Here is a 12,095-nt window from a genome sequence, read left to right as displayed (position 1 = left end):
TCAGAAGTAATTCTGGCCCCAAAATGAACTCTGCATTAATTGCAAGATCTCTAGCCGATTGGGGCCATTTTCTCAAATGACCTTGCCGGGATAGGTGTTTTAACACAAAGCATACCTCCTCACTATATCAGATGTACAGAAACTAGATTGGAGATGTGGAAGCACTAGCCGCATGCAGGTGCAGCAACCCCAACATATAACAGCATTAATAAAACAAAGGTCTACCTGTTAAGTGGTATACCCAAATGCTGGGTGAATATATATCTAACCAGTTCGACAGGAAGTTAACTAGTGACAGCTGCATAAACTTATAGGTCCTTCATAACAATAGCATTCAGGCAGCCACATTTGTTAACCATAGCAACCTTATCCTGAGATCTTTGAAACGGTAGAAACCATATAACGGCTCATTCTTGTCATTGACTAGTGGAGAAGTAAATAAGGTAGTTTTAATAATTCTCTTGATTAATTAGTAGAATAACTTGTAATACTCTGACCTTGGCGTAATCTGTCAAGTAAGTCTTCCCTCTTATCATAAACTTCTCTCCACCAGGTGAACTCCAAGAATTTGGGTCATCTTCACTTTTCGCTTGTCGAACGGTGCCATGGAAATGGCTCGAGTCAATAGCTATGGGAATAGAATTTGTAACCAATTCGCTCCTCTCAAGCGAAGCTGTAGGGAAAAAAATGAACAAGAATTTCAACTTGGAGTTGAATAAGAAGTAAAAAACAAATTTGAGAAGAACAGCAAAACAATGATACACCAATCCAGAACTCTGGATTCTAGTAGGAGATGATGTCCTTTTCCCCTGGAGATGGAAAATTCGTCCACCAGGTTTTATTAATTTGCAAATTCTTTCTCAGCTAGTTAATAAAATGAAATTGGCTGATATCATGTGATATTAGTATAGAAATCATCATGGGGAAAGTTGATCGTTGAAATAATAATTGATAGGGTAGAGGTAGAAACTATCAATTCTTCTACGAAATCAGAATTATTACAAGAAATCTATGGACAAGTATAGATTTGACCCATTTTGACCCTCTTTTTGGGAATGACAGACATATATGTACAACTATAGTGATTCTTATCACCCTCGTATTTATTACCCTGCAGAGGAGACAAATCAAATTGAGTGGCATCTACGTATGCACCAACTATTGTTCCCTTTGCCCTTGAAGCAAGAGAAAGACAATCTCCAACGACAGAGTGCATATTTGGATGCATCATCCCATGCAGGCAAAAGGTAAGAATGCAGCAACAGGATGCCCGGATCATAAATCAAACAACATGCCACACGCAGACCATCAGTTTGGATGAATTAAGACATATCAATTGGTGACTTCAATCTTTCTTTAGTTTAGTCCATATATCTAATCATATGCAAAATGAGTGAAATTTGCAACTTGCAGTATAGCACTTGAAGAGCTGAAGGAGTAAATGTGTGCTACTACAATTTGGATGCCTCCTTACATCAATCAACAAGTTGAAATAAATTATGAAGTGAAGATATTAGATTTACATTTTGAAAGGATGCTAGTACTGACTATGAGTGTTTGTACGGACAGGTATCAGTACAGAAACATGGAAAAACGAAATGTACTACTCCCTCCGTTCACTTTTGTAAGACGTTTTAGACATTTAAGGCAGTACCCAAAACAGTTCAATTTCAGCTGTCTTAAACGTCTTACAAAAGTGAACGAAGGGAGTACAGAAACATGGAAATCGAAATGTACCGAATGAGTACAAAGGTGGGTGATTAACTTTAAGAGCGTAGTGTTAGGCAGTGGTTACAGTTCACTAGCTGTTACCATGTCAACAAAATAGGTCAGGTTACTTCCAATGTTTGCATGTGCTTACTGCCATACAAAGAGAGATGTGACTCGAGTTTTTAGCGTGTTACCAAATACGTGTGGAACGGAGGGAGTACATTACTGTGGCAGCCTGTCAGGCACCGTAGCAGTGCCCTACAATATGGTGCCCTACACACAACCGTGAACCTAGAGTAATATAGCATGCATCAGAAATACATGGTATGGTTTCATTTGATACATAGTTTCCTTGTCAATTTCTGGGTGTTGTTTCAAAAAATATTAATAAGCACCATATTTCGCAAATATAGCCAAGTATGTTCCTTAAACTATCTCCCCTGCCAAAAAAATGTTCCTTAAACTATCTGAACATATTGCCCCAAATGTGCTCTATGAAAACACCATGCTTTTGTGCTTCCCCAACACACTATTTAATATCTGTTTAATTGACAGTTGCAGACTTGCCTATGTGTATATACAAATCTTTTTTGGCGGACGTATATATACATATCTCTATGGCACAAATGTATACAGACTGGTGTTTGTCTATGTGCACACATGCATATATATTGGTGTGCATCACTACAAGACTCAGTGGTGCTGAAAAGGTAGAAATATCTCAAGTGTTTTATCATTATGACCTTTAGTTCGCTTCATAGCTAAACCTGCAATGGCCCATGATACGTTCTTCAACTTCACCTTTCCAGCCTGCATAGAAATTTGCAAAGAAAATTGGATCTCCATTTATAACTGAACACAACAATATGACCGTTTGGATTACATAATTATGGTTTAAAACCATAAATATTACCTTCGGGGTTGTAACATCATCATCATCATCATCATCATCACTATCACCTTCAAAGGATTCTCCTCTAACAAGTGCATCATAGAACTCATCATTAGGTTCTGAATATTCAAGTTCACTCTGGATGATCAAGGATTCAGATACTTTTGACTTCACTACTGTTGAAGGCAAATCCGGTGTGATGGCTGGATTTGCTGCAAAGTATTCTCTTAGACCTGTTCAATCATATATGCAAACAACATCGTCATTGCATTATCCAATTTGTCGAGATAATATTTTTTGCAATAAAAGAAAGAATGGTCAACCTGCTACTTGGCTGAGCAGAGCAAAAGGGATACTTCTCTCAAAATTTGAGGAGGTCCTTCTCCTCCATCTGTCCCAGAAACATGGGGAGATCTCCACCATGCGAGTAACAATGCACTTCGGAGTAGATTCTGATGTGTTTAACCTCTTTATTTCCCATGTTGTGGCTGGAAGGAGAAGGTTAAGGCACTTAATAAATTCCAACAAAATGTAAAAAAAAAAGACATTGGACAAATTTCAGTATTGCAACTACGAGAATGGTGGTTGAAGCCATTTATGAACAGCTAGGGTAAAGGCACTTTCCACCCATGTTGATTATAGCAGGTGCAATTTATTTCATCTTGACCTTCATGCTATTAAGTTCCATGCACCAACTAGTAGAACCAAAAGTCCAACTAATGGAGAAGGCTGGGCTATCCACATATACTTCAATACCCCCTCTCACGTGTAGGCTCCACCAGGCCTCAAACGTGTTATCAATGAAGTTGGAAACAACTTTTGTGGATAGCACATTGGCCGGGTCTTGAACTGGAGACCTCTTGGCTCTGATACAGGCAACTATGGCCTTGCCGCTGACGATCGCCATACATGTGTCAAGTGTAATAGCTAGCTGTGTTGTTTCTCCTTTGTATATGGTTAAATTGTCAGGTGTAATAGCTAGCTGTTGGTTTCTCGTCTCTAGATGGTTATATTTGCATATTTACTTGTGTATTCGGGCCCTTTGGCCCAATAGCAATACTCCCTCCGTAACAAAATATAGTTCATATAGATTTTTAAAGAAGTCAAGCATTGTAAATTTTGACTAACTTTATTGACAAAAACATCTACGCCTACAATACCAAATAAATAGCTAGCTGTGTTATAGAGAAATGCTATTCATCACCCAGGGGTTGCATAAGTTATTTTGCACCCACGGGTTTCCTACGTCCTTACATTCAGAACTTACGTTTGGTGTACAAATAGTTACGTTTACATTAGTCCGCTACGTAAAAATCGGCATACGAAAAGCAAGATATGAGTCATAAAACAACAAAAATTACATTTATATGTATATTTTATGACGTGTTTTTTTACATTTGTAGTTTTACATCGCGTAAAACAAAATTACAGTCGATATACATTTTCTTATGTTCTTCTTTACTTCTTACATAGGACAAAATTTACATCACTTGGTTGAGGTGGTTTCTTGATGATTTTGGTGTTTCTACTACTGCACCCACTCCTCTCTCATCAGACAGCACCCATGCGATCAGCATTGTTGGAGGTCCTGTAAAGCATGAGCTCACCAAACATATTGATATGTATGATGCTTACATGAGATCGAGGTGCAAGACCAGATTGTGGATCACAAGTTCGTGCCTTCCTGAGGTTCAGCTAGAATATTTTTTACTAAGGCACAAACTCGACCTCAACACAGCCATTTTCTCTTCAAACATGTATAATTAAGCTCAACAAAGTTTGTGCCTTCCCGAGCTTCAGCTAGCAGATTTCTATAGGATCATATTTGCAGATGTACTATTGTAGTTCTGTATATTCTGGCCCCTTTGGCCCAATAGCAATACAAGGTCCATTCATCTAACGGCATGCACTATGGTGACACAGGCCCGAGGCAGACGACCACGGTCCAGCCATCAGCGGGTGTGATGTGCACACGTTACGGTGACAAGACATGGGTGCAACGCAAGGCAATCGTGACTCATCACAGGTCGAATTTCCCCACCATGTGAGCCATTTCAGGTTAGGATCTAGCAAGTTTACTTTTACCGCAGGGAATTATTAATGATCCTTCAAGAAGATATATAATCTATAGTAAAAGTAACTATGCAACCCATTTAGGGTTAGTGTTGAAATATCAATTAGTTTTACTTCTAGTTATAAACTTATAATGTACATATACCAAAAGGGCCAATATGCAAATTTATTTTTAGTACACAACTTGAAATGAAGTGATCATACTCTCTGAACATAGGTTGAACATGCCAAAAGTTATGGTACAGATAAAACAAACTCAGTGACTCATGGTCTACAACTGCAAGAAAACTAATCAAGAAAGGTCAATCTTACGGTTGATATGTGTACGCTCATATCCATGTCTTGGAGGTTTTTGCTTGTGACTAGCAGGACTTTGCAAAATGTCTGCATAGAGGGGCAAAGAAAGGTAACATAACTAAGTTAACTTTGAAAATGTAAAAGATCATGTTACTTACTATATGCCCCATCTTGTCCACGAAACCATTGTCTGGAAAAGACAAAGTCCTTCTTTGATTTCCACCTGAGAACAGTCCTCATACTTAGTAGAAGTAGTATTTTTCACAAACTGCTGACCAGGGGACAACAGTAACTCTTAATAAACCTAACATCACCACACTTAAAGCAGAAGTGGTATCTTAAACTAAAACAAGCATGATTTACTAAGCTCAAGATCTCCAAAAATGGCTACTAATCGTGCTTCAAAAATCATTTGAGATCTTCTACAATTATTTGCCTTTTGTACTAAAAACAATACAGCAAAAAGTATTTCTTTAATAATCAGGCCATTGTTGTTAAAATTGCATCACAATCATATAGAGGGAATAACCCAAACTGTAATGAGAGGAAAGTACCAGTTTAAATATTTTGGCTCATAGGTCCCGTAAACCACATCACAGTACCCATCAATTGTTTCTACCAACTCCAAATCAGAAATCAACATATCCCACCTGCATGGGAGAATCTTATTAGAGCTAGCTGGCAATGTATTCAGAGATAACATGCATTTGTTTCACCCACAAAGAGAAAACATCTAATATATTTACTGTAAAGACCAAATCAACTGCTAGCTTACTCGTGTCGCTTATGCTTATCCCGACTGAGAACCATTTCGAACACTGTGTCGGGATTTGCACCAACCACGCCAATAGACTTGAGAAGTATCCCCTTTCCACCCTGCAAGAAGCAGTAATTAGCAAAAGTTTTTGAAGGTAGAGCCTATTTCTTTCAAAAACGAGGGCAATAGAAGGGTGGATAACAGCTTCAGAAAAGTGAGATGCATGCTCATTTCATGCCTAAAATTGAACACTTTGCTCCAAGGGTTAACATTAAAAACTGACTTAAGAAATCAACATCGTGATTTGACCAATTTTCAGCAAGAAAGTGAAACTAAGATACAAATAGGAACGTTATCTTGCCAAAAGTTTGGCAATAAACCAAACACAAGCTAAATGTGATAGATGAATTGGGATACCAATGGCTTCAGAGAAAACAGGCCCTAAACCACAGCAAGCATTCAGAAAGAAATTGCTGGTTGCTAGGGATGGAAGCGGATGCTCTGAAGCAATTAATCCAACACTTTAAGCATTTCACTCACTAAAGCACATAGCTATGTGGTTCTAATTTTGTACTTCAGATTTCTGTCAAATATTTGAATTGGCAAAAGCTGTAAAGAAACTAGTCTAGACAAGTATTAGCTAGCAATATGATCATGGAATAGGGTTGTCTGACTAAACATTGACTCATTTGGACATATATCAGCGACTTATAATCTGTTATGCAGCTTGCTTATTGCTAATCGCTCGGTACTGAATTACATGTTGCTTGTGAAAGATTGATAGCTCAACAACCATTAAGGTAATGGATCATGACAAAGCAGTCGAGAGTTCATTGAGCATCAGCTTATCACAACCATCTTACCAATAAGCTACAGCAATATCTTATACATTTAACCTTGTAAAGCAAAAGAACTTCACCTTTGAGTTTGCAATATCTTCAAAAATTCTAATTCCTGCATGATGATAACAAAAATAGAGATAAATCCGATTTCTGATATCTAGAGATGACTCAACAGAATGAGAAAAAAATTCATATTTCTTCATCTGCATCTAGGGATATTGTTAAAGAGTGTTGAAGTACCTTTCTTGATCATCTTAGATTATTGACTGAATCGACCGGGCATGCAACTCAATACAGTTAGTATTAGAAAATGATCAAGTGCTACAGCCTGACCATAATTCATAGCAGTTAGCACTACTAACAGAGGGAGTGTAGTTTCTAGGGGACCCACAATAATTCCACTAATTTCTACATGCTACCACTTGATAACTTAAATCACACCCCTCATCACTGCCTCCGTTATCACCCTCTGTTCATTCACACCACCAGACATTTGCAGGAAATCACGACCTGTCTTTCCCACCCTAGCTGCAACCAGCAGTGGTCTTGAGTGTGCATATGCAGGCTGCAACAGAGTAGCTGTATCACCGTGCTTGTAGGTCACAAGCAATGGGCCTCTGTTAGTGATGCGCTTGCACTTTGTGTGCTGTTGTTGGGCTGCTGCGTGAAAGAAGATGAGGAAGATGTTCAGGTCGTCTGATTTGTGCGGCTGCTAGAAGAGATAACTAGAAGGAGGAATCACAAATCAGCTGGCATCACTAGGAGGAAAGAAAAGGAGGAAAGAAGTGGTGTTGTGCTGCTGCTGTTCTGCTAGTTGCTACATTAAGCAGACAGAGAAGAAAAGCTGCAAAAGGTTGCTGTTTTGGGTAGAGATGATGGAGACCAAGGATAAGGGCATGTCGGCAGATGAGTACTTGATCTCGGTAGAGGCCATGTTAGAGGTGGTCAAGGTGATCATGGTAGACATGATGGCCCTAGTGGTGAGTACAACAATGGTGGTGGGTGACAAAGTCGTGGCAACTGACGCAAGCTTCAGTGAAGTATCGAAGAGGTCTCAGCACGGGTATTGCAGTATGTAACAAGATGGGCATGTGATATCAACCCCATGTTGATGTGTAGTGTTTGACAGTGACGGTTAGTGAGTCTAAGAGTTCAAGACTTCAAATCTGTAATCTGGTGAGAATCTACAACAAAGACCGATTGTAATTTTCAGTACTATAAAATAAATGAAGGGGGTGAGTTCCTGTGGTACAGGGGCACAAAAATAGTGCACTCAGGGAATGCTGATATGTAGGGGATGAGTTATCAACTATTGTTTTCTGTGATGCAACTATGTATGCTGATAAGAAACAGTTAAACACAGGTTACAACAACAGACTCAATTATAAATCATATAACTCCCGTATCAGAATAGCAAACTGCAGAACTGCTAGTATCAAGTTAGATCCTTCCAGATCAATGTAAGATTTTGTAGTCCGACAAGCTGGAGTAATCAAAAGAGGCACAGTAGCAGGACCATATAACTAGTCTTTTTTTTTAGTTGGCCATATCACTATATTCATTGGAACAGAAGACCAGAAATATGTAACTGCAAACATGCACAGTACCTTATTAAGCTATAAATAGCCAATAGCTCCAAACTGTCGGACAAACTAATCAGATTTTGCTTTTGTGGGGATAACTAATAAGATTAACTGGCGGTTAAATTGATGTACCAGAGGTATATAGCAATTAACTGGCGGTTAAATACACACATGTATGATTAGGATTCTCGACTTTGTATAAACTCTATATGACTCAAGTCCAATTTATTGTGCATGGTTCCTCTTGTAGCACAAAACTGTTGACAGCATCTTACAGAAGATTAGAAGATGAATTAAGATAAAACAGTGTCTTACAAAAAATGCTAACTCATTGCATGTCTAGTGAAGCACAGAGTTACAAAAGATGATATGTGTGACTTCATGTATGTAGATATACTTGAGTAACCATCTGAAAGCATAACTTTAGAGAGGAAACCAACAAGTGAATACAGGCAGATGCACCATATTGCTTTTTAGGGTGCCAATCGGTGTAGCATAAGGATATACTCCCTCCGTTCACAAATATAAGATGTTCTAACTTTTTTCTGAATCGGATATACAAGGAGATATCCCATGGTGTTGTGGATGATGTGGTGTTAGTTGACGATAGTCGGACGGGGGTAAATAGGAAGTTAAGAGTTATGGAGACAAACCTTGGAATCAAAAGGGTTTTAGGCTTAGTAGAACTAAAACCGAGTACATGATGTGCGGTTTCAGTACTACTAGGTGTGAGGAGGAGGTTAGCCTTGATGGGCAGGTGGTGCCTCAGAAGGACACCTTTCGATATTTGGGGTCAATGCTGCAGGAGGATGGGGGTATTGATGAAGATGTGAACCATCGAATGAAAGCCGGATGGATGAAGTGGCGCCAAGCTTCTGGCATTCTCTGTGACAAGAGAGTGCCACAAAAGCTAAAAGGCAAGTTCTACAGGACGGCGGTTCGACCCACGATGTTGTATGGCGTTGAGTGTTGGCCGACTAAAAGGCGACATGTACAACAGTTAGGTGTGGTGGAGATGCGTATGTTGAGATGGATGTGTGGCCACACGAGGAAGGATCAAGTCCGGAATGATGATATACGAGATAGAGTTGGGGTAGCACCAATTGAAGAGAAGCTTGTCCAACATCGTCTGAGATGGTTTGGGCATATTCAGCACAGGCCTCCAGAAGCTCCAGTGCATAGCGGACAGCTAAAGCGTGCGGAGAATGTCAAGAGAGGTCGGGGTAGACCGAATTTGACATGGGAGGAGTCCGTTAAGAGAGACCTGAAGGATTGGAGTATCACCAAAGAACTAGCTATGGACAGGGGTGCGTGGAAGCTTGCTATCCATGTGCCAGAGCCATGAGTTGGTCGCGAGATCTTATGGGTTTCACCTCTAGCCTACCCCAACTTGTTTGGGACTAAAGGCTTTGTTGTTGTTGTTGTTGTTGTTGGATGTATATAGACAAGTTTTAGAGTTTTAGTGTGTCTGTTCACTCATTTCAGTCCATATGTAGTCCATATTGAAATATCCAAAACATCTTATATTTGTGAACGAAGGGAGTACCATTTAATGTTCGAACAAATCTCCATTCATGTGCTTCAAGTGCATCTCCAGTATCACCTCCAAAGTTTGTGTTAACCCTTTCATGGCTTTGAAGATCGGAGGACTGCCGAAGGAGCATTTCTGGTCCTTAACGGAAGACATAATAAAAGAATTGTTGATAAGCAAGAAATCAGCCACGTTTTACTTAACTTCTAGTATAATGCAACATTTATGGTAATATAATGTAGTTCAAAAATAATAATACTTTGCAATTGCATTAACTCAGTATTAGGATAATCCACAAACAAATTATAGAGCAAGACATTCAACATGGTATCATGTGCACTAAGATACAATGGCAGCTCAAATTGTCTGGAGGAAATTTTCACATCCAGAAGTTATCCAGTCTCTGGAGGATTTTATTAGAGGTCTTTGGTTAGGAGGTGCAACTTATCGTTGGGGGGGCGGGGGGGTCAGAATCATTGGCTATTGAGGGGAAACTTCTCAAGGCAATCACTGATGTTGTACCAATTGTCAAAGTACTTGCAGAAATGGAAGCTGCTGCTGGAAGATCGAGAAAGCTCCCTGAGGGTTCAGGTGATTAAGATGATCCAAGAGATGGCAAAGTGATTCCCTTCGTGTCTAAGGCTATGACTGTATTAGAGTAAACTGGAGAAAAGCCCATGTGCTGTGGCATTAGTTGGTAATGTATTTTGTTCAATAACCACAGGTACTTGTGATTTGATGACATTGCAGTCCCTTTAACCCTGCAAGTGTTCACAAGTATGGCTGTAAAATGTGTGGTACGTTTTTTTTAGCGGGGGTGGTAGGGTGTTAGCAGGTCACAAGTACTCCCTCTGTCCCATAATATAAGAACGTTTTTCAAGCTACGTTAACTTGAAAAATGTTCTTATATTGTGGGACGGAGGGAGTACATAACATGCGAGTCTCTATTACTAATGTCACAGTACATGGGGGTTTCTGAAATTCATTGTATTATTAGTATATGATTGGTGACATTTACTCGATATGTAGATCTTTTAGTCCATAAATAACCGAATAGGAATAAGCTCACTTTTGCAGAGTATAAAACATAAACGTGTGTTTCAATGTAAAATAGCACAACATTCAAAATGAATCAAATCATCTAGAAGATAGCCAGCAAATTTTGTTCTCAATAAAATCATATTGGTGGATAAATCCGAAGATAATAGCAGTTTACAAATTTACCAGAATGGAATTGGACTTGAGTACGCATTTCCCAACTATCATATTGGTGGATAAATCCGAAGATAATAGCAGTTTACAAATTTACCAGAATGGAATTGGACTTGAGTACGCATTTCCCAACTAAGCTAAGGAACTGGCCATTCTTATAGTTTACTCAGCTAAGGAATTGGCTCCCAACTAAGTGCACATTTGTACAGCGAGAAACTTGCATTTCCAATCCATATTCCACACTGGCAAATAGCACGACACTCAAAATGAATCAAATCATCTAGAAGATAGCCAGCAAATTTTGTTCTCAATAAAATCATATTGGTGGATAAATCCGAAGATAATAGCAGTTTACAAATTTAGCAGAATGAAATTGGACTTGAGTACGCATTTCCCAACTAAGCTAAGGAATTGGCCATTCTTATAGTTTACTCAGCTAAGGAATTGGCTCCCAACTAAGTGCACATTTGTACAGCGAGAAACTTGCATTTCCAATCCATATTCCACACTGGCAAGGGCATCTACAGGTACAGTAAAACTCCTCCATCTAGTTATCCTCCATACTGCTTAGACTTCCTGCCATGACAGAGGTTGCTAATTTGGTTTGCTTTCTAGTAAATTCCCTTGCTGCTTGCTTGGTTCGCTCCGTTGGAGCTACCTCGCTGCGTTCGGCTGCAAATCGCTAATGAGCCAATGCAAAAAAAAGACCCATCTACGCTGGCAAACACCAGAACGGCAACCTAAAAACAGGCACTGTTGCGAAAAAAGACGCTCAAAAGAAATAGCTAACCTTTAGCCCACAACCCTGGGAAAAAGAACACCACGAAAAAGGTGCGCGTACCCTTCTAATCATCATACAAGTTCATATTATTAGGGCTTTCAGAAAAGCCTACACTAACTTCTAATCTTGGATAGGTAGCTTCATTTAGACACCTTTTTTTTGCTTTCTCTCTGTCAGTTGTACAAAAAATACATGCAGTAGAATGCTACTGTTCTCCGTCAAGAAAAAACTGATATTGTAGCTTTATCACGTTACCTTTGCCAATGCGTACAAGTTTCCCCAAGCCTCTTCTTACCCGAGGTCGATGCCCATCGAGATTAAACCTCCAAGTGTAAACAGTTATATGTCATGCTTTGACTCAAGAAAAGCAGTTTAACTTCAAAAGTGGAAAATAAAGAACTGATTATCATCCTCATT

The 12,095-nt window shown here is 39.3% G+C and overlaps 1 protein-coding gene across 4 annotated transcripts in view; it reads right to left on the bottom strand.

Moving 5' to 3' along the window:
* The window catches only part of LOC123103402 (protein ENHANCED DISEASE RESISTANCE 2-like), a 33,225-nt gene that overhangs the window by 4,350 nt on the left and 16,780 nt on the right, over window positions 1-12,095 (bottom strand). For 2 of the 4 annotated variants that reach the window (XM_044524977.1, XM_044524980.1), the window contains 11 exons: window positions 11,934-12,001; window positions 9,701-9,826; window positions 6,649-6,683; window positions 5,748-5,848; window positions 5,527-5,622; window positions 5,131-5,195; window positions 4,988-5,059; window positions 2,926-3,090; window positions 2,624-2,835; window positions 2,454-2,520; window positions 498-673 (listed from right to left, as the gene is read on the bottom strand). In XM_044524977.1, coding sequence (XP_044380912.1) covers window positions 498-673; window positions 2,454-2,520; window positions 2,624-2,835; window positions 2,926-3,090; window positions 4,988-5,059; window positions 5,131-5,195; window positions 5,527-5,622; window positions 5,748-5,848; window positions 6,649-6,683; window positions 9,701-9,826; window positions 11,934-12,001 — 1,183 coding nt within the window. The remainder of the gene's footprint in view (window positions 1-497; window positions 674-2,453; window positions 2,521-2,623; window positions 2,836-2,925; window positions 3,091-4,987; window positions 5,060-5,130; window positions 5,196-5,526; window positions 5,623-5,747; window positions 5,849-6,648; window positions 6,684-9,700; window positions 9,827-11,933; window positions 12,002-12,095) is intronic. The other 2 variants (XM_044524978.1, XM_044524979.1) reach the window with 2 other exon arrangements.

Source organism: Triticum aestivum, chromosome 5A (assembly GCF_018294505.1).
Source record: "Triticum aestivum cultivar Chinese Spring chromosome 5A, IWGSC CS RefSeq v2.1, whole genome shotgun sequence".
NCBI classification, from domain to species: Eukaryota; Viridiplantae; Streptophyta; class Magnoliopsida; order Poales; family Poaceae; genus Triticum; species Triticum aestivum.
Note: the sequence above shows the minus strand (reverse complement) of the source record. Positions and strands in the feature narration are given on the sequence as shown.